At 47.3% G+C, this 21,635-nt stretch overlaps 9 protein-coding genes across 9 annotated transcripts; 6 read left to right on the plus strand and 3 right to left on the minus strand.

The window, feature by feature from the left end:
• Nucleotides 1-258: 258 nt before the first annotated feature.
• Nucleotides 259-1,596, plus strand: LCP9604111_5406 (putative integral membrane protein (Pth11); the record flags this gene model as incomplete). The annotated part of the gene is made up of 5 exons (XM_039073213.1): nt 259-472; nt 535-602; nt 667-852; nt 914-1,210; nt 1,273-1,596. The coding sequence occupies 5 exons, from the start codon at nt 259-261 to the stop codon at nt 1,594-1,596; spliced, it is 1,089 nt and encodes a 362-aa protein (XP_038928368.1).
• A 572-nt stretch (nt 1,597-2,168) lies between these two features.
• LCP9604111_5407 (glycosyltransferase family 32 protein) lies at nt 2,169-3,314 on the minus strand (the record flags this gene model as incomplete). Its single annotated transcript, XM_039073214.1, has 2 exons — nt 2,169-2,197; nt 2,261-3,314. 2 exons carry the CDS (start codon nt 3,312-3,314, stop codon nt 2,169-2,171), a joined length of 1,083 nt encoding a protein of 360 aa, XP_038928369.1.
• Nucleotides 3,315-4,858: 1,544 nt separating this feature from the next.
• Nucleotides 4,859-5,335, minus strand: LCP9604111_5408 (uncharacterized protein; the record flags this gene model as incomplete). The annotated part of the gene is made up of 1 exon (XM_039073215.1): nt 4,859-5,335. One exon carries the CDS (start codon nt 5,333-5,335, stop codon nt 4,859-4,861), a length of 477 nt encoding a protein of 158 aa, XP_038928370.1.
• Nucleotides 5,336-5,531: 196 nt separating this feature from the next.
• LCP9604111_5409 (uncharacterized protein) lies at nt 5,532-6,056 on the minus strand (the record flags this gene model as incomplete). The annotated part of the gene is made up of 1 exon (XM_039073216.1): nt 5,532-6,056. One exon carries the CDS (start codon nt 6,054-6,056, stop codon nt 5,532-5,534), a length of 525 nt encoding a protein of 174 aa, XP_038928371.1.
• Nucleotides 6,057-6,857: 801 nt separating this feature from the next.
• On the plus strand, nt 6,858-7,990 carry LCP9604111_5410 (uncharacterized protein; the record flags this gene model as incomplete). The annotated part of the gene is made up of 3 exons (XM_039073218.1): nt 6,858-7,156; nt 7,219-7,561; nt 7,622-7,990. 3 exons carry the CDS (start codon nt 6,858-6,860, stop codon nt 7,988-7,990), a joined length of 1,011 nt encoding a protein of 336 aa, XP_038928372.1.
• Nucleotides 7,991-11,679: 3,689 nt separating this feature from the next.
• On the plus strand, nt 11,680-13,048 carry LCP9604111_5411 (glycoside hydrolase family 43 protein; the record flags this gene model as incomplete). Its single annotated transcript, XM_039073219.1, has 3 exons — nt 11,680-12,249; nt 12,312-12,927; nt 13,002-13,048. 3 exons carry the CDS (start codon nt 11,680-11,682, stop codon nt 13,046-13,048), a joined length of 1,233 nt encoding a protein of 410 aa, XP_038928373.1.
• A 581-nt stretch (nt 13,049-13,629) lies between these two features.
• Nucleotides 13,630-15,216, plus strand: LCP9604111_5412 (homoserine O-acetyltransferase family protein; the record flags this gene model as incomplete). The annotated part of the gene is made up of 1 exon (XM_039073220.1): nt 13,630-15,216. One exon carries the CDS (start codon nt 13,630-13,632, stop codon nt 15,214-15,216), a length of 1,587 nt encoding a protein of 528 aa, XP_038928374.1.
• A 2,707-nt stretch (nt 15,217-17,923) lies between these two features.
• On the plus strand, nt 17,924-19,785 carry LCP9604111_5413 (tRNA threonylcarbamoyladenosine dehydratase; the record flags this gene model as incomplete). Its single annotated transcript, XM_039073221.1, has 3 exons — nt 17,924-18,283; nt 18,359-18,461; nt 18,527-19,785. 3 exons carry the CDS (start codon nt 17,924-17,926, stop codon nt 19,783-19,785), a joined length of 1,722 nt encoding a protein of 573 aa, XP_038928375.1.
• A 238-nt stretch (nt 19,786-20,023) lies between these two features.
• On the plus strand, nt 20,024-21,426 carry LCP9604111_5414 (putative serine/threonine-protein phosphatase; the record flags this gene model as incomplete). The annotated part of the gene is made up of 3 exons (XM_039073222.1): nt 20,024-20,576; nt 20,631-21,118; nt 21,184-21,426. The coding sequence occupies 3 exons, from the start codon at nt 20,024-20,026 to the stop codon at nt 21,424-21,426; spliced, it is 1,284 nt and encodes a 427-aa protein (XP_038928376.1).
• Between the last annotated feature and the right edge of the window lie 209 nt (nt 21,427-21,635).

Below are 21,635 nucleotides of genomic sequence, written 5' to 3' on the forward strand. Positions count from 1 at the left end.
CCAAGACCGAAAAAAAAACAGAAAATTCTTCTTATTGGCAAATTCTAATTCATATCCTCTCGTTTCCACGCTCGTGAAGCTAGCGCTGCATCTTAATTGCGCCGATATAAGCCCCCCGCCGCCCCGCCGCCCCACCCGAATCAAGAAATCTTGTACGTTGTACTGCGAAATACCCGTGGACTCCGTCACAATTATGAATAATATGATATCTCCTTTGCAGAGGCTATCAGCTCTCCTTGCCGTGACAATGATCAAGTCATGGGCTGGGTATACAACCTCCACGAGACCGATCCAAACAGCGAGATTCCGCGCGTGATCGGGATCTGCTTGGCGTGTTCAATTACAGCTTTCCTAGCCGTATGTCTGCGGTTTTATGTGCGAATACGCATCAGTCGCTTTCCATGGATTGACGACTATGCGGCACTGGCGGGCTCACTGTTGACGTTGGCATACGCAGGTATCGCCGTGGCTCGTGAGTCGATTCTCATTGATCAGCGAAGGTTAACTGCCGAACTGACGAAATGGTTATTTCAGAGACGCGATGGGGCCAAGGACTCAGCGCGGCGTATTTTCCAAAAGAGAATGTTATTCCATTTAGCAGGGTACGCATCGCAAGGTCAACATTGTTCGAACTCGAGCCCGACGCTAACTTTGTTTGGTCTATAGATCCAATACGCTGGCGGCCCGACCTATTGTCTCGCTGTCCTCGGCTTCAAAGTCGCCTTGTTGGCCTCCTATCTGCGCATCGCGGGGATTATCGAGCGATATCGTAAAATCATAATTGCCACTATTGTCGTGTGTGTCGTTAACCAATTGATTTTCGCCTTTATCATATCAATCTCCTGCATACCGGTTAGCAGCTCCCCAACATTACGCGCCACTCACAGGAAACGGGTTATCTGACAACAAACAGGTCGCAAAACAATGGGATACTTCTCTCAAGGGGCATTGCATCCAAACAATACCGTTCTACTTTGCCCTCGGGGGCACAAGTATTGTGCTGGACCTGATAATCATAGCACTACCTCTGCCAGTCCTTTGGAAACTCCAGCTCCACCTCAAGCAAAAAGTCCTCCTAGCCTGCCTGTTTGCTCTCGGCTTCTTTGTGACCGTGATCCAGATCATCCGCATCCTCACCGTCTGGGACTTGAAGACCTACACCGACAGCAAGAATATCGTGATCTGGTCTTGTGTCGAGAACAGTCTGGGCGTGAGTTGATTTGTGATATTTCTGCAAGTCCAAGGAAAGACTAACAAAACGAAAACGTGTAGGTTATCATCGCCTGCATTCCCACGTACGGACCTCTGTTCAAGTCATTCGCTTCCACTGTTAATTCATACCGAAATCGCGAAACTTCAAGGACTTATGCGCTTGGCTCTGTTCGCCAGGACACGGGGACGGGGACGGGGACGGGGCCTGGGCATGGAAATAGCAATTTCGAACCTATATATGAGTCCGAGGGCCAGCAGATCACTGAGATTCGATCCGGCGCGCAAACGAATGATGGGGATAGCGAGGAGCATATATTATCAGAGGCGGAGAACTTAAAAGTATATGTAACTTCGGAGTTTACTGTTAAGTCTGGCGCAGTTTGATTTTGGTTGGTAATAGGGAACTTGGAAAGCATGCTTTTGAATGGGAAATAGAAGTACATATGCCCGATACCAAATACGTGTTATCTAGTACTCGGATTAGACATGCACTGTTGCAAATTAGTCGTGTGTAACAAGCCCCATTCATAGGCAATGGGAAATTCTCGAAAAGTTGCCTTTTGGCTATCACAACAATGAGATTGGAATCTATAAGCAGCTAGTATAGCTAGTAGTAGCAAACCATTTACCGAGAAAAAAAAAAAAGCAAAATAACAGTGTACATAACAATGAAAAACAAAGTTGGGGAATCATATGAACAGATATCATGAAACATGGAACGGGTTTAGAGCTTGCGCCTGGGTTCGGTCATATCCAAGGCACCGATGATGACAGTTCGATGCCGATTTGAGAGTTTTGTGACTGGAGTAGAAACAACCGGAAAATCTAGAAGGGAGGCGTGGATGATTAAATCGGAGCAAATATTGAGATGAACTGCGAGCAAGGGCCTGCGATAGGTCTCCGATACTATACAGTGTACAATGTTGGAATGGAATAGAATAAGCTTTGGGCATTTTTCATAGCGATGGGTCTGTCTTCCATGTGCCTAAAAAATGTTAGTACTATGTCCATGTGAAACTACACGAACGTGTCAAAAATAAAGACGTACCTCCGAAATTGTGCTTCACAAAAGCCATGGGATCATCTGTATCCCCCGCACCCATTTGCCCCACTCCAGGGCTGAAGCTGGTAATGGGGAGAACAACCACATCCCCAACCTTGCGGTGCGTGGTTTGATGGCTGAAGTCTTCGTAGGTGATGTTCTTATCACCAGGCTGGATATTGAAGTATGCCGGGTTGTTGAAGTAGCGGAAAATAGAATCCGTCCAGGCTCCAGGCCCTGTGAACTCCATAATGGTCTTATCCATCTTACCAACCTTTAGGATGCCTGCCTTTTTCATTCGCAGAGCATGCTCGGTAATATAAGCCACCATATCACGAAGAATCGGATGCCCGGGTTTAGACACAAAGGTCCACTGGCAGAACTGAAGACGGCGCGAATACCAGTCGTGCCAGTCATCACGGTCAGGATCAGCTTCGATGCCAACAATGAAGCCGATAGTTGATCGATCGAGTTCCTCGGGGAGCCACGTGTGCGCGGGCTTGAGCGCCGAAGTGTCAATATCGCTGTATATTCCCCCGCGCGCTAGAAGGACCAAGTATCGGAAGAAATCCGCCTTCATAACACCGAGCGGCAGCGAATCATATGCCTCAAATACCTCCGGGACTGATCCATATAGATATTTGATCAGATGTTGTTGTGTGTCATCAGGAATGACTTCATGCGTGAACCCGGGGTGCATCTCTGTCCAGCTGGCCTCGGGGCCGCGAAGGTCTTCGTCAAACCAGAACGATCCCGGGCTGTATTTCCATGTTTGCCAGATGTATGCGGGGAATCTGTTTTCGATTTCATAGGGGAATTGATACCGGAGACGTTCGCGAAGGGGTGTTGTCCGTGATGCGCCGAGGGGTAATTGGGCGCGACCTTGCGGTGGTATTTTTCGTGCTAAGTTTGCTATCGCCTCATCCTCTTCCTGCGATATCTTCTTCACCGGTCTATACCCAGGTGCCCCGGGAACTTCAGGATCTCGGAACGAGCGGAGGATGAGAACAAATGTGACCACGCAGAACAGGGCAAGCAGCACCTTGCGCGGGGTAATCATGACAGGCGATGGAGCCGGCGCAGTCGGGAAATAATTCCCTGGTCTTGCGACAGCCGTAAATAGGCTGAAAGATAGGAATCAAGTCAAGGCCTCTGTGCTTTTATCTTCTGTGATCCGCGGGATTGGTGAATTTGATTCTTGTTATGCGTTTCCTTCGGCGGGTGTGACAGTCGAGCGATTCCAAATCCTAGGCTAAAGAAATTGAGAGGGTGACATGTCGATATGCGGAAGTCTTGGATGTGACCTCGATGGTCGGAGATACGGTCAACCCAAAATCGGGATAGGAGGCGTGAAAAACCAATAATAATTGAGGGTGACTAGTACCGCAGAACAGCAAGGATAAATTGAATCGAAGAGCAGGCCACGCTGTCTAGCAGCGGGTAATTTCTCGCCTTGTTGGCTAATTTTATTAGACGTCCACGAGTAGAATAAGGATTGCGTATGCCGGAAGCAGCTTCTAGCCTGGGTGGAGCCACTCACGTGGTCTTAGAAATGTAACTTCAAACCGCCGTCTTTGATATTGTTTGTTCTTCATTTATTCTTTGTTCTGTCTTTTGCAAAAAAAAATTTTGCATATCTCTATGCTATTAACAAGCAATGATCCTACTGCATAATCACTTGGTTTTGTTAGAGCGCCCCCACATAAGGTGCTCGATTCAGAATAGTCTTGATCTTTAGTTTCTTAACTAAACTGCGTAAAACTACAATGCTAAAATTGTCTAGCCTCGTATCCAATATATATAAGTAGTTTAGCATAGATTCACTATAAACTCCGATAGTGATATAAGCTTCGCTTGGTTTAGAAATCTAATATGGAACCCTGTACAATATATCGCAGAGCAAAGAGCATCCTTTTACCGAAAACATCAGATCTGCCAAACTTTAGGGATTTTTGGGCTCTTTACTTTTAGGTGATTAACAAGTATTCAATAACCATGTAGGAAGGGCCATGTACTACTATTACGAGAATACTTGTTCTTTTGATAGGACTACGTAGGCATAGGCTTTTGTCATATTTTGTCTCCACTTTTCGCATTGCGGACTAGGAGACGTAAGAGGAAAACGGGTCAAAGGCACCAAAATAGTACCCTAGAGAAATGCAACTATAAAGAATATTGTTAGAGATGCCGGTGAGAGGCTTGCCGGCCGATACCTTCTCGTTATGCTCTAGATCTTTATCCCTATTAGCAATGGAGTATCTCTACTCCGTAGTGAACAATAATCTTGGCTCCGTTAAAAATCCTATTTTATATCATACAATATAGGATCATCGGAAAATTTAATTAGCCAAGGGGGAGATTCTCTCTTTGTCCGTGATGATCTTCGTGGTAGAAATAGCCTCTAATACTATTAAGAGGATTTACTCCGCTTGATCCCTAGAAGCTTAGGTCTCGCGTCAAAGCATTTATTCTCAACCTTAAGGAATGGATTTTTGTTGCAAGATAATATGGTTTTTATGATAAATAAGACTAATACGCGAACGCGAACGTGAACGCAAAGTGAAAGCAAAATGAAAGTAAGACAAGATCAATCCAAAAGGAACATCATCCCCGACGCATGATGGCACATAGATTGAGGACCACTTCTTTCCTATTGGACTCATTGCTAAGGTCGTACCAGGGAGTGGCCACCACAGGAATGAATGAGTCTAGCGAATCCAAACCAAAATCCTTAACATACTCATCGCTAATCTCAAATTGGAGAAAGCGAAGGTAGTGCTGCGTAGCATGAATGACTATGACGGTCTCACGCTGCACGTCAACAAACCGAGCCAACAGAGCCTCGCATGTCATCTGGGCTAGACACGCGTCTGAGATGATCGGTTTACCCTCCTCAAAACATTGGAATTTTCTCTTGGCTTCCAGAATTGCCACATGATCGTTTTGGAGTATAAATTCCTTGGCATTATTCTCATCGCGTGAGCAAAGACCTCCGTCATCAATGGCAGTAATCGAGCTAATTCCTCTTAGGACTGTCCGGGTTCGTAACTTGATGTCCCGAAACTCAACAACACTCGACATATTGGGCTGGTCTTGGGGTGCCCCGAAATATAGAATATGTCGAATGACGCATGATGCAAGGCGCACGGTCTCATCTTCGACCGTACCTCGGAGTTGGTGTTCCTCTTTTTCAATGTATCCAGCCGATGACGCATCGCTAGAGCTCGGAGCCCGGGGACTGCTAGAAGCAACTTGAATTGTCCCAGAGGGGACGCATTCAGAAGGGGACGGTTGGTTCAGATGATTCTTCACGCGCCCCTCTCCCCTTAGCCCTAGTGATGCGGCCACCGTCGAATTCAGTAGCCATTGGAACATCAGAATCCGCGCCATCAGATTCGGTATCGGAATGTTCGGAATTGCCGGGGGCAATTGCATATCCTGTCCTCTTAGCGTCACGATCACCCTTGAATGCTCCCAATGCTGACCACGTTTGAGCGAGCGAAATGCTATACCCAAAGTCTCGCACAAGACTGTGCTCGCTTTTCTGGAAATGCGTATTGCTATCAGGGCCTCCGAGGAACTTCGTGATATCCACCGAAGACGTAGTATCGGAATATTTAAAGTGTTGGGACAAAATTGGAAGAATATTGGGCCTTTGTGGTCGTATTATAACACGACAGGCAAGTAGATGGTCCCGTCCCCATCCACTCGCGGCAGACATTTTGAGTTCGGAAGGGTACTTCTGATTTCTTCCCTTGAACTGAATGACAGAGGTGAAAGTGTCGAAATAATGGGGAGACATGTTGAAGAACAAAATTGAAAAGGAGAGAGGATCTGTGATGATAAGAATGAACTTGGGCAGGCAGTGCCTTTTTATACCACCTCTTCTGCAAATGTTTGCCTTTCCACCACATGACCATGAAACAGAGTGTTGGTGATGAATGCCTGTATAACCGCCAGGCCCCTCATTTTGAAACTGCTGGCTTGGAGTACAACTGCAGAGGTCCAATCGGTTTGTTGGGTTAGTATTAATAGGCACGTGGCTGGCCAACCATATACATGTATTATCCCTACCATATGTATTATTCTAGGCCAAAGGCTCGTGAAAATCCTTTATTAGAAACATGAGCTAGCTTAGTTGGCCCCTGACAGCTCCCGTGGTCTGAGAGTGGATCGTGCTTTCCCTAAGCGCCGAGCCCCGTCATGCCGGACAGTGACATTCGATCACACTTATCCTCGCCAATGGCCAGGAACATCCAGCTAGTCATACATTTAGCGCTGTTAGGTCATAATACGCTTCTAGGACCCAATTTCAGCCCAATTTAATGTAAGGGGATCATTGCTAATTCTGAAATATGGATGTGAAGCAAAAATCCACCAATAGTTCAACTGATTTGCACTTTGGATGATCGACTGGAAACATCAAATTAGCTGTACCTCCCCTTAGATCTGGATTTTGCTAGTTCAGGGACTTGACTAGGCTGGAGGTCAGTATAGGACGGGTGAACTTTCTTCCGGATCAACACTCAAAGGCGGTCAAGACCCGTTTTAGACTCCCTTGTATTCCCAGTTCCTTAACCTCATCTTTACAAGTATCTTCAGTATGACAGCTGGCGCAATTTCGCTTGCTGAGCTCATGAGCCATCATCGTGATCTCTTGGTTCAACCAATATGCTGGACTTCTCGTCATTTGGATATGCTGGGATGTCAATTTGAACACTTTGACCATGTGCCACCAGACGACATCGAACCTGATTTAGATCCATGCCAACCAATTGATCACGAACAGAAGTTGGAAGAACGGAGTCGCGGAACTCCCGAGGAACTCTTTGAAGGCTCCTCTATACTAAGCCGGCCGTTCGGCCTCTCATTTCTCATATGGCCCTTGCTTAACCGAAGATGGTGAGCAATAAAAGCCGTTCGTGTCATTGATTCATTCCGCCATAACTAAACATTGTTCACAGTGAAACACCGTATTTTTTTTTTGCAAATAAGAGAATTCATCGGCCTCTGTATGAAGTGTTCTATCGCTGCCGTAAACTCAGCCAGCCAGCTAGCCAAGCACCGCGGCCAATCGTTGGATATTTGGATTATTGCCGCGTAGAACGTTACCGCGGGGAAATGTTTATCCCTCGTACGCCCAAACATGGCGGTGACAACCGCCCCGGGTGGAGAATTCAGATGAAACGAGTAGCCCAGATCACACCAAAGAACTGGAGCGAGGATCCGTATCTGCTGTGTGTTCTGTTGTCCCTTGCACAGCTCCAGGAGTACCATCGAAAAGAGTGGCACCCGCCCATCCACATAGTAAGTACTCTGCTACTCCTGCCGTTTTTCTTCCTTGGATGCCTGGCTCATTTATACAAGTCGCGTCTGATTTTGACAACCAAGCCGGGCGATAAATTCTTCCATATTTTTGAAGCTCACATAACTTCTGAGCTTCTCGGAATGCTTGACAACCCAAATACTGCCAGAAAGCACATAGACTGGCCGACCATCAAACACAAAAAGGTCCTATTCAGACCTCTTGATAGTCTCGCAGAGCGACTTCAAGCTGAGATCACCCTTAACCAGCCACCTGGCACATTCGATATCTCAGATCCAGCTAATCCAAATGACATCAAAAAAGAAGAAGAGGATGTAATCCACATCCAAAGAACAAAAGAGGTCGAAAGGAAGACCAGAAAGAGAGCAAAAAAAGAATCATTCGTCCGTTCCGAGACAAGAGTTTCATGAAAATGCTTAAACAAGGATTACGACAATTACGCCCTGGTTGGTCTGCGAGGTCGGCTATTAGACCACACTACACCACAAACGACTCCAAATTCCCATCATCAAATGATGCCATGTCTGTTATTCTACATTCCCTTTCTGCGACCTGAAATTTACTCCCATGACAAGCCTTACACATCACGGAAACGGAATGTCTGACCGTACTCGGACGCCTGGAGGCCAGATGCTGGGTAAAGGATAAAGGGCACAAAATGGATTTGGTTTCTCTCTATTTCCCAATCGGTTCGCTCAACCTACGAAATGAATTACGATAGTATAAACTCATAGTGGAAAGATTATGTCCTTGGATATGTCGAAGCGATACACAAACAGCATGGTCCTTGATACCAAGCCAGCCAAGTGCTGTGTTCAAATACCAAAGAAAATGCATCACAAGCAACATGAATACTGTTGAAGCATTGAGTTTACTAAAGGCTATCAATTGGTCTTATATTCTTTCCTAACACTTAAAATCATGCGTAAAAAGTCAAATTCCCAACCATAACAGCATAGAATTTCCGAGTGAGCATACGGTGATCACTTCATGGCAATTACACCTCTGGCTGTCAACCATCAACTATATATCTTGTCCGATATTCATATCTCATTCTTCTGATCAGAAAAATCCGTTTTTCCCACGTAAACTAAATAACTTGTGATCTAGACAAAGCCGTTTGGATAGCGAATCAAGGCCGTCAGCTGTTGTGGAACATGATCCACACTGCCATGTGGGACTAATCAGCCGCAAAAGCTTGATAGATAAGCGTAGCAGACCTCGGGAAAGAATAAACCTGATCTAGCAGCTTTATAAACATCAAGACTAGTATGTTATATAGAAATCCGCTTTGGAAGTCTCGTTAGGTAGACGCAACGGATTGTGAGTTAGCAACATAGACGCTATCCAGTTCAACTAGCAATGCTCTTTTTTTGATTCAAGCTTTATTATTCATCTCAATTGTTCTATAATTCGATGATAGAAACCCAGCTTTCCAAAACCACCGTATGCCCAGTACAGATAAGCCATGGTCCCTCTCGCTGCCGAGGCCAGCCGAGAGCAGGTGATTTGATTCTTCATGCTCGACTGATCTTACCATTTCAAGATACTCTCCTCGCTGGCGCCACCTTTCTCGTAGTCTCTCATCTAACGGCTGTCCATCTTGGTCGTATTTCCTAGGTAAGTCAAAAGAGGCAGGTATGGTAGCGAGGAAGCTGGGGAACGAAATAAGTTTGCAGAGAGCCGTAAATGCGCCTTCCCAGTCGATGATTCCCGTTATATCGAAGCTGTTTTCATCTACCATGGTCTATAATCTTACTATATAGAAAGTCATCATGGACTAGAGGGAATGGCCCTTTGTTGCACATAGATAGCCGGCTAGCTATCGCTTTGATCTGCAATAGGAAGTTCTCGATAATCGTAATCATCTATTTCGCTGAGATCGGCCCTCTCTGTATCATATATATGATCGTTTCTTTATCCCACTTAAACTTAACGCTATCGGCCCACGTCTCGAAAAATGCGGTTGCTGTGTTATCGAATGTACCGCCAATTCCGGGTAAGGGTCTACACTCGTATCCACCCTCTCGGTTCCGAAAAATCATCCCAATTTTCGGGAGTCGTAAAGAAGTTAACTAGACCTATATTGAGAGGTAAGCTAGGCACCAGCCGGCCCTATAGGTCGACTAACATGACAGTTTGCGACGGTGCGATAGAAGGCTTATCGGTGCTCTGTATCACAATTGAAGTCGTAAACGTGTGGCGATGCAGCCAGAGAGCAGCCCCATAACTATAAAGGCAGATCCCACAGGATTATTCTCGTCAATCTCATACGCAAAAACTCGAGGCATTGGTAACTGGGAATGCTCCTTGATGAGTTTTATTGCTACAACTTCGGATTCGAGTTGGGAGCTGCTAACGACGTAAGAGGTATTCCTTCGAATCTGAACCCGGGCTACCCAGTGAGTCTCGTCGCAAAATTTAGTACACGGACAATATTATTGAGCCTGCTTGCAAGTTGCGACCTGGTCTAAAACCACGCATTCCAAATGGCCAGCAAACCCAAAGTAATTCGGCAGAGCTCATCCCATTGAGTCCGATAGAAACAATCGGAGATTTGACTATTACATCTTTCCAGGAAATCATGCTCGGTAGTCCAAGGGGTTGAGCTGGGAGACATAATCACGGACTATCGAGTTCATGTGGGATATCCTCGTAGGCTTCTATAGGAGGAGAATAAAATAGAGAGAACTGTATAAAATAAAACTAGCAGCATACATACTTGGTACGTGCACGCCGTATTGTTCCATCAAATGAAAGGCAGAGGAAATCGAGAGGACAATCGATCCAAAAGGAGGTATGACAAACCAGATCTACAGAGGGTACTTCATTCAAAAGAACAGATATAGGCAAGAGAGGAGCAAGAAGTGGTAGTCCTCAGTAAATATACATCTACAAATTATTTAAAGTAGCAAATTGTCAAACAAACTGTCGAGCAATTTCTACAACATAGCATCTCTGGCACGTGATAGCCCTAGGTCATGACTTGTGGGGAAAGACCAAGGGTCTAGCCCGCCCCACTTTGACGCCCCACTTACTCAAACGGGCCAACATAAGATAAGCAATAAGGCTTGAAACTGTTTTGAGATTGAACAACGACCTCGGGATATAAGAGATAGTACCCCCCACATATTATAGGCCTCCTACATGGAGATACCGCACTGGGCTGCTAGAGAGGATAACCTGTCTTAGCAAATGAAGTGCTCGATCTGTTAAATCATGAAGTGCGGAACTGCTGGTTTTATGTAGGGGCTACATTGTTACTCCTGCGGATGAGGGCAGAGGTTGAACAAGACAGGACTGGCGGATAAGCAGAAATTATGGGCCTTTATCTAGGTTCTTACGATAAAAATAATCCTCAGCATCAAAGAGGAGCCGGGACTTACCTGTCATGCTTGAAGGAGATGATCCTCGACGCTTTCATGCGGCTGAAGAATTCTTAACTTAATATGAGATACGATTTGTGAATGAATCGATGGTGGAATGTTACCTTCGGGCGACTCATCTGAGATGCATTGCTTAAGGCCACACTAACTACACCTTATGTGTTTTTATTGGGTCGGCAAAAATATCATAGAAATGTGTGTGGAGCGAGGGCTCAGAGGGAAAAGTACAGCATTGTCCCTGTGGCGACTGCGATGTACAAAGACTAGCAACTTTTGCGCGATTTTCCTTTATAGCGCCTATTCTAAAAGAGCCAATCATCTTCTGATTACTCCTCGTCTGAATTACAGCCAATCAGTCTGCCGCTTCCAAAGTTGTGTCTCGGCTTATTCTTCCCGTTTTCACATCATTTGGGCCATTTATCACCTCTTCCAAGGTTGAATGGCATGCTGGATAAGATAAGCCCTGTAGACTCCCGAGGTCCAGAAGTCCATAAATATCTTTCTCTCGCTTGTCTCTTAACCTCCATACCCAATTTCAAACCAATTGCAGTGGAAGTCATTCACTATGGAATAGCCCGACTTTCTTGACCTTCCTGCTCTTACCCAGAGCCTCAACCACTAAGCAATCTTGATTCAAGCCAACGGTGTCTTTCTGCACAAGAAATCCCAGCGCCAGCTTGCCTTGATTTCACTGGAATCACGGAAAAGAAATAATGGCGACTGCTGTACCTGAAAAATACGTGGTTCCCGCTGTCGTCCAGTCCATCGTAGTTAGTGAAATCCCAGGCAGCAGCATTAAATCTTCCTTGGATTCGACAGTGGGAGCCAGAGCAGAAAAGGGAGAAAAAAAAAACTTTTTTACTCGACCATGGGGACGACGTCAGATTGGGATACTCTGCGTTCTGGGGTTCTTCGGATTGGCCTTAACAGCACTCGTCATTGTCCTCCCCATTTATTTCACTAAGATCTACGGCTTTGCGAAAGACACTGATAACTACTGGAGACTACCCCAGCCAAATGAAGACCACAGCTACTACCTCGAGGAGAATCGACCTGTCTTCGCCCTCGTCAATTTCCCGGACCCGGGCCTCATTCAACACAATGGCACATGGTATGCCTACGGGACCAATCCCAAGAAAAAGAACCCCCACACTATCCATGTACCCGTTGCCACATCGACCGATTTTATTAACTGGACTCTTCACGAGGATTACGACGCGATGCCGACTCTTGGCACTTGGGAGAAGAAGGTCAATCATTGGGCTCCGGATGTGATTCAGCGCGTAAGTATACCAATGAGCATTAGCTCCTATCCAGTCTCTGATATTCATATATGAACTTTTAGGACGACGGCAAATTTGTCATGTATTACTCAGGAGAAGCCGAGAATTACGGGAGCCACCATTGCGTGGGAGTTGCTGTATCAACCGGCACGAGCCCACTAGGCCCTTACATCCCCGAAGACAAGCCACTAGCCTGTCCACACAAGCATGGCGGTGCTATCGACCCCTCACCGTTCAGGGACACCGACGGCACGCTGTACGTGGTCTACAAGGGCGACGGAAACAGCGTTGGACGCGGCGGCAACTGCAACAACAGCAAGAAGCCAGTTGTATCCGTTCCGATTCTCCTACAGGAGCTGAAGAGCGATGGTATCACATCCGTCGGGGAGCCAGTGAAAATTCTCGATATTGACGATACAGATGGTCCCCTGGTTGAGGCTCCTGATATCTTGCTCACCGAGGACGGCACCTACTATCTGTTCTTTTCTTCGCATTGCTATGTCTCGCTGGGCTACAATGTGAAATACGCACACTCGAAAACCCCCAAGGGTCCGTACATCCGGGCTGATCGGCCTTTGCTGCAGACTGGTGATTGGGGGCTCGAGGCGCCTGGTGGTGCGACGGTTTCGACTGATGGGAGCAAGATTGTTTTCCATGCCAATTGCGGTATATTCCGGTGTATGTGGTCTGCTGCTATTGATATTCGATCTAATAACAACACGATTGTTATGTCGAAACTCGTGCTTGGCCAGGCGTCGAATTCTACGAAAACTACGGGAACACTCGTGAGCCGGACTAGGAATAGCGGATTGCGATACCTTTGAGCAAGCAGGATTTACTATGATATATTCTTCACGACTTTTATGTTTTGAATTTTTTTGCATCTCGCGCTGGGCGTTTTGGATTTCCTCATTTTTGCTAACCGTTTGTATGAGAATCCTCTAGGGACCTCAGCTATAGCTACTTTTTCAGGATCTATCAAAAGCCGAACTTTGCATGCTTCCACCCTCCATTCCTTGTTTATTAGCCCTTCGAACACTGGATTTACTTGATTTCTTCGGTAGCCTCTAGCACCATAAACTAGCCATTCTCCATAGAAGGTAGAAGGCGAGGATACAAATTAACCTGCTCTTTTGGTACTCCGAGGCTAATCAATTCCACATATATAAGACAGCCTTGTCAGACAAAGTTGCAAATAATATCTATCGTATGTTGTACATTGACATTGCATACTTCAACGCTGAACTCTCCACCAATCACCGATGTCGGTGATGACGCGACTGCTTAGTGCCTGAGGTGTCTACATATTCTCCCACCGGTAGCTTTCAACCTAGGAAGCTTTCTTTCCTTCCTGACTCTCACAGATCCTACGCTCTTATAATGCAGTCGTTTCGAGGCGCCGCCCGAGCTGCTTCACGCACAATTCGAACCCAGCCATGGCGACAAGCCAACTCCCCTGTGAACACCGCGGGGTCGCATCGGACTTTATCGGCGCCATGGAAGACCGCACACCCATTGCATACTGTGTCGCCGCGAAAGTCAGCATCAGCCACCGCAGAGTCAAGTGAGAGAGACTCCTCCAATCCAGCCATGTCATTCCCCTGCCTCGATGCCCAAGAAGCGAAGTCAGCGCAACTCTCCGCTCGGTCGCTGCAATCCGGCCCCGAACCTTCATACACCACTGGGCGGCACGAATCATACCACTGTGAACAGCCGCTTCTGCTCGACTGGGGCGGTGTGCTCACAGAATTTGATATTGCCTACGAAACCTGGGGGCAATTGAACGGCGACAAGAGCAATGCCATCCTCTTGCATACTGGCTTGTCCGCCTCAAGCCACGCCCACAGCACAGCGTCCAACCCCAAGCCCGGTTGGTGGGAGAAATTCATTGGCCCTGGATTGCCCCTAGACACGAATAAATATCACATTATTTGCACCAATGTTCTCGGGGGATGTTACGGAAGCACAGGCCCATCTTCCCTCGATCCGTCCGACGGAAAGCGGTACGCAACCCGCTTCCCGATCCTGACTTTGGACGACATGGTCCGCGCTCAATTCCGACTTCTTGACGGCCTAGGAATCAAGAAACTCGCTGCCTCCGTCGGATCCAGCATGGGCGGCATGCAGAGTCTCGCAGCAGGCGTCCTCTTCCCAGAGCGGGTCACCAAAATTGTCAGCATCAGCGGTTGCGCCCGCAGTCACCCTTACAGTATAGCAATGCGACACACGCAGCGACAGGTGCTGATGATGGACCCGAACTGGGCGCGTGGATTTTACTACGACGGCATCCCGCCTCACTCTGGTATGAAGCTAGCGCGCGAGATTGCAACCGTGACATACCGCAGTGGGCCAGAATGGGAGCTGCGCTTTGGTCGCCAGCGTGCAGACCCCAGTAAGCAGCCCGCTCTGTGTCCCGACTTCCTTATTGAGACGTACCTCGACCATGCCGGTGAGAAGTTCTGCCTCGAGTATGATCCCAACAGTCTTCTTTATGTCTCCAAGGCCATGGACTTGTTCGATCTCGGCCATGCTCATCAGAGCGCGACTCTGAAACGCCGCGCAGCGTCCGAAGAGCGCATTGCGCACGGCGGCGACGTCCCAATTGGCTCAGACTCCGCTTGCAGTCTGACTCTCCCAGACAAGCCCTATGAGGAGCAGCCCGGATCAACCTCCAATACGACCCCACTGGACAAGTCCGTCTCAGCTGACTCGGTGGATGGTCCTCCCCGGGATCTTGTTGTCGGCCTTGCGCCTCTCAAGGACCACCCTGTGCTTGTCATGGGTGTTGCAAGTGACATTCTCTTCCCGGCTTGGCAGCAGCGGGAGATTGCCGAGACACTCCGTGCTGGAGGCAACAAGAATGTCGAGCATATTGAGCTTGGTGATGACCTGTCGTTGTTCGGTCATGACACTTTCTTGTTAGATCTCAAGAACATCGGTGGCGCATTGGGCAAGTTTTTGCGCTAGTCGCATGGCGATCTGCGTCCGAGGCGATAAAGAATAATTAAAAAATTTGTAAATACGTCGTTCAGCGTGCGACATTTGGCATTTAGTAGGCGTTGTACATTTACGAAATGGAAATGAGATGCCTCTTCTCTGTTTTTGTTTGCAGTCGGGAATCGATGGATACCTCCAGACAGTCTACAAGTGGATGGTACGAAAAATGAACAGATATGCCGATGTATTATTTCATTTGATTCTACCAAGAGGTTATATGTACATTGAACTCCATAAAATAAAAGGAAACTCGCCCTCAGGTTGCTCTCAGTTTTCATAACCGGCTTCCAGCTGTATACACGGTCCACAGGCACGAAGTGCCATGAATGGAGCCGTCGTCAAGCAGATGCATCAGAATTGGCTTATGTTCGTCTGAGACGAACTCATCACAGGGCGAGAAGGGGAAAAGCTCATAATAACACGACCCACAAAGCCCACAATTCTAAAATATCACCACACCCACAAAAAAGCAGAAAGGAACAAATATAAAATCAAGACTGAGAACATGAAAGTCAGGATAAATGATGAAAAGTACCAAATTTCAGTTGACGTACTAGGAGAACCCAGAACGTTTATAGAAAGACTACAGTCACATTGCCCACAAGGCCAAAAATCCAAAAATCCACGAGACAGACACCAAAAGTAAAGCTTGGAAGCTAAGTTCTTTGGTGAAAGTTTTTTATAGAATCACAAGACAAACCAGGAAACCCAGAATGTCATTGATAGTCGAATGATTATTGTTCGCCAATGCCGCATTGGAGAAACGTCACCTTAATGGATATTCCCTCGAATTCAGCAGCTTAAAGGTGCGAAAGAGAGGAAGTGGAGAAGGGCAGGTATTTATACTGCAGGCACAGAGTGCACAAAGGGAAGGGTCGCGTATCCGTTTGTAGGCAGAGCTGTTGTCCTTGAGGATACGCCTCAGCGTGTCATATAATGAGTGGCTCTCTTCAACAGGGAGACGAAGCAACCTCCGATATCTATCATTTAATCACAATAGCTGTCGACCGTTTTTCTCCACAAGAAGATGGCCTATCTTTGAGACTTGTTAGAGGCTATGCGGTTAACTCTTTAGATTAGCAGGTGTCATAGGCGTGTGATGGTAGCCCCATGAAGTCGCTGTTGGCTGTTGCCTCCGCGAACTCTGCATTGGAGATCCTAAGGTGCAGGATATAGTCATAGACTTGTACAAAAATGACTGGAGATAAGGAATTCAGGCTTGGCCAATGCCTTAATGGGAATATAAAATTGACAAGAAGCACTGATGTTGTTTTAAGTCCAAGGGATTAAACGTTCTTCCGTCCCGGTACTACCAGTATACTGCTTTCTGCCTGAGGCAAAAGCCATTTCGATGCCTGGGGCTATTCTACTGCATGGTCTCTATGACGTTCAGTTAGGAATACTATAACATAGGAACTGTTTCAAAATTGTGTTTCTAAGAGGTCATTTGGTGCTGCATTTCCCGGGTACTTGTGCCAACGAAGGGATGAAACTATTTGTATTTGATCTATCGCATCACGCCCAAGAGTCATTAGAATTCAGAAACTGGACCAAATAAAACAGGCACTATGAATTCAGAGAAGAAGCTCAAGATAAGATTTCTAACCACACATTGGTAATAAACATGCCCTCAGATTGAAAACTACCATGTTTTGTCACTCGTCACCGGCGTGCTTGTCGTTTCCTTGAAAGGCGTACAGACGAAGCACATATACAGGGCCTCGGAGTATGTAACTGTATTTTCTCATCACTGGGATATTATAGGAGGGAGGACATGAAAACACCTCACGATGAATATAGTACTCGGGAGGGAACAGGTGATTGGCAAACAAAACCGAAGGAGATGTGAGATTTGGAGATATAGAATATGTACAACACCCCTAAACGATGTTAGTTGAACACATTCAACAAAATTCCTTCAAGATAACACATAACAAGAAATATCAAAGGTCCGAGTCTCGTCAGATCTCTGTTCATTGTTCAATCACACACTTGTGGGCCGATGTCTTCTTCCACCCCGAGGTATCAGGGGGATGAAGTCCATGGCCCGACGGGTTCAGTCAACCGACATGTCATGAAAGCTCTTGTGAGGTTTATCGTCATCAAGACTTGGCACGAGATATTCCATTGAATCTGCATTGAAGCTAGAGACCAGAGAACCAGTGTGAGAAAAACATACCTTTTGTAATGGATAGCGAATAATTAGGCCGATGAACGCGTCGTTATTGCATCTTCTCAAGCGATAAGACATAGTTGCCGGCATTGACCGACAAATTTTTATCGGATTAAACATCAAGCTGTGCCTAGACGCGACTTTCTCAGTCAGGCTCTATAATGTGATGTCGAGACTGATGGCTACATCGGTCTGCCAACAACGACCTTCTATTGAGTGAGATGATGCAAGAGCATATATAGCAATTTCATAAGATAATTGGCCGGCAAAAGAAATTGTAAAGATTTCGGAGATCGCATGAGTGTTGTTAGAAATATGGTAAGCACGGTTATGAGCACGTTGACCGCCTACCATACCGCCTTACTTAGTCCCTGCACAATTACCTAGCACCGCAGCACGTGATAGCCGGCGTAGTTTCACGAATTTGGCTTGCATATATTCCGTTACTAGAAGTCCATATCTGCGGTCGGCTACTTGTCATGGTCAGTACATCCCACATCCATAATGGCTCCCCCAGTATCAAAATGGTGGCAAGAGCCCAACGAGGTCGACCTCGACTACGGATTCGATTCTGACGAACCGGATACCAGATATAACGAACCTGATCGAAACACCTCCCACGAGAATAGAAGCAAATCGAGAGATATCCAGAATACATACGATAAGGGTGTGATTGCAAGCATGTCTTCTTGGCTCCACCGTCAGGCTGGTACCCCCCACGGACAGCTTGCGACAGCGGCCGTCGTATCCGGCGCAGCTGTCGCAAGTGCCATCCTTGGGTACCAGTCATACAAGCGCAAGGAAGCTGTTCACGATCTGAAGGCTTCGATCCCAAGTATAGATGATTTGCATGCTGCAGAAATGGTGAGATGCATCGGTGAACCTGCGCATTGAGTGCCAAGCAAGCTACAGGGCAAAAGCTGATTCGGCGGACTATAGCTCACCGATTTTGGCGCTGCCTCGAATGGAATACAGCTGAGCAAGGAAGATCAGCGCAGTGCAGCTTTAGCTCGCAGAGCGCAACAGGGGGACTACGATGATGGTATGTGGCTTTTCTATGGCATGCTTCTGCGAACCTATCTCACTCGGCTCGTCTTGCTTTGATAGACTTGATTCTAGAACAGCTCGCCCGCAACCGTGTGTTCCTTGGCGATGAAGGCCTTGCCAAGCTCCGATCGTCATTCATTGTCGTTGTCGGCTGTGGTGGTGTTGGTTCGCATGCCGCTGCCTCCCTGGCCAGATCGGGCGTGTCAAAAATCCGGCTCATTGATTTCGATCAAGTCACACTATCATCGCTGAACCGACACGCCGTAGCGACATTGGCTGATGTTGGTACGCCTAAGGTCCAGTGCATCCGGAGGCGATTGGAACAAATCGCGCCGTGGGTCATGTTCGATTGCCGGAATGAGCTCTATGGAAAGGCCGCATCTGACGAGCTTCTTGGCCCGTGGTCTCTGACACACGACGGGGAGGGCCGTAGACCAGATTTTGTGTTGGATTGTATCGATAACATTACGTCCAAGGTAGAGTTGCTACACTATTGCCACACGAACTCCTTGCCTGTGATTTCGTCGATGGGTGCAGGGTGCAAGTCAGACCCGACTCGCGTCGTGGTCGGTGACATCTCGCTCAGCACCGATGATCCTTTGTCCCGCGCTACACGCCGCAGACTAAAGCTCCTTGGTGTTTCGTCAGGCGTCGCAGCCGTGTTCTCAACAGAGAAACCGGGCCCGGGCAAGGCTACCCTGCTTCCTCTCCCCGAGGATGAGTTCATCAAGGGTCAAGTTGGTGAGCTTGGAGTTCTTCCTGACTTCCGAGCCCGCATTCTCCCAGTGCTAGGGACCATGCCTGCAGTCTTTGGTTACACGGTAGCCAACCACGTTATCTGCACTATTGCTGGCTACCCGCTTGACTACAATATGGGCGCCAAGGGCCGCGAGAAACTCTACGATACCATTTTAAATGCATTGCTAAACTTGCATGAAAGAATGATCAAACAAACCACCGGTCAAGATACCGTGGGACTCCGCGCTCCTCTCAGCAAGGATGACATTGCATTCGTTGTAGAGGAAGTATACCGGGGAAAGAGTGCGATCAGTGGCTTGTCGAACAGACTGGCTCTCGTTCCCTGGCAAACTCCCGCACATGGATGGAAGATGGATCTGAGCCTTGAGAAAGAGGGACAAAAGACCGTCCCGATGAACATCAATGAACTGGTCTGTATGACGAAGGAGGAGGCTCTCCGACACGAAAACGAGGTGCTTAAGGGTGGCAAGAAGGTGGAAGATGTATATGATGAGACTGTTCTCCAGCGTGTAAACCTGCGCAGACGGGAAGCGGAGGAGTACGATCAGTACCGAGGATAGTGTAAAATGTACAAATAAACCAAAAGGACAAATATCAAGTTCCAAACAGAAACAATATAAAGGAGTCGAACGTTACGGCCTAATAAAAGAAAGCGGGTCTAGGTATACGTCAGAGCCGCGATGGTTAATTCTGCCTCTTCACATTCACCTACTCTCGCTCAATTTCATCAAATGCAGCACATGAAGCATACAGTACACTTTCAGATAAAGATATAAAGCCTAATTCAGGCGCAGGAGGATGGCGCCTCTTGACTCCCATCTGCAGGACTTCGAGACCAACAGGGCAGATAACGACTACCACCCGACCACAACCCACCGTCCCTCCTACCCAAAACAATTTACACTTTATTCTCGCCCACTGATTGATTCCGCCAGAAACGAATGGCAATTAAGAGCCGCCGCAGATTCCCAGCGCGCCTCCAGCTCCTCCGCGGATGACATCAAATCCCCGGGATGGTCCCAAATGGCTCTCTCGGTAGTTTCCGCGCCGCGGTTCCGACATGTGCTGATATATGTCGCGTTGTTTCTATTTGCATTTATCGGTTGGCGAATGCTGGTTTCTCCACGACTACAAGAGCAAAAATCCCTGTTGCATTCACTTGATCCGACATCTGAGACAGAGACAGGTGGGTGGTTCGGGACAAACTCAAACCCTCAGTTCGACGGCTTGATTCAGATCCGTACCTTGGACCCAAACCTGGTGCCTGGGAACATAGCGGGAGTGGTCTCAGGGAAATCTAGTCGGAAACGGCTAATCATTGTGGGCGACGTGCATGGCTGTAAAGATGAGTGTAAGACATACCCCCCAAGTGCGGGAATCCCTGAAACTGACAAGCCTACAACAGTGGTGCAACTTCTTGAAAAGGTTTCTTTCAACCAAGCAGGTGGTGATCACCTTATTTTTGTCGGTGACATGATCAACAAAGGACCAAACAGTCCAGGAGTCGTGGACTTAGCTCGACAGCATTCGGCATCTGGTGTCCGTGGAAACCACGAGGACCGGGTTTTGCTTCTTCGCCACGAGATGGTGAATACTGAAACGCTCGCAACCCCCGATGACGATGAAGATGCTCGTTTCTCATCCAAAGAACTTGGCGAGCGTGCAGTCGCGCGGTCTTTGAGCGACGAGCAAGCTCAGTGGCTGGAGAACTGCTCAGTTATTCTGAATGTCGGCCAAGTTCCAGGTATGGGCCAGGTGGTTGTTGTTCATGCGGGTCTAGTACCGGGCATCGAACTTGAGAAGCAAGACCCTTCTAGCGTGATGACTATGCGGACCATTGATCTAGATACGCATGTACCCAGTCCGAAAAAGAACGGCATGAATTGGGCTAAAGTATGCCTTCTCTTTCTATTTCATTTCTTCAGTCTTGTCGTCATACTGACATACCTTCAATCTAGATGTTTGATAAGCATCAATCAAAATTATACTCGAGCCTCGAGTCTTCTACTGAAGATCCCCTTGCAGGCACCATGACTGTTGTCTATGGCCACGATGCTTCTAGGTCTCTTTCCATCCGCACATTCACAAAGGGTCTTGACTCGGGTTGTGTGAAGGGGGGGAAGCTCACGGCTTTGGTTATAGAGGATGGCGGAAAGCAAAGTATTGTACAGGTGTCGTGTCGTGGTTATATCGAGGAATAACAATTCTACACGATTGCTTTGGGTCCAGCATTATAGGCAAATGTATTCTTATGTGGTGGCTAAATGACATGTGATGGAACGCTCACCATTATGAACTAGGTATGGCCTGTAGGAAGTCAAATTCAGATTGCCGGCTTAAAGTTTGATTAGTCGAAGCCAATTGTCGGAAAAATAAGACAATAAAGAATAGCACCAGAAACCTCGGTGGA

Source organism: Penicillium roqueforti, assembly GCF_015533775.1.
Source record: "Penicillium roqueforti strain LCP96 04111 chromosome Unknown scaffold_13, whole genome shotgun sequence".
Classification (NCBI taxonomy): Eukaryota; Fungi; Ascomycota; class Eurotiomycetes; order Eurotiales; family Aspergillaceae; genus Penicillium; species Penicillium roqueforti.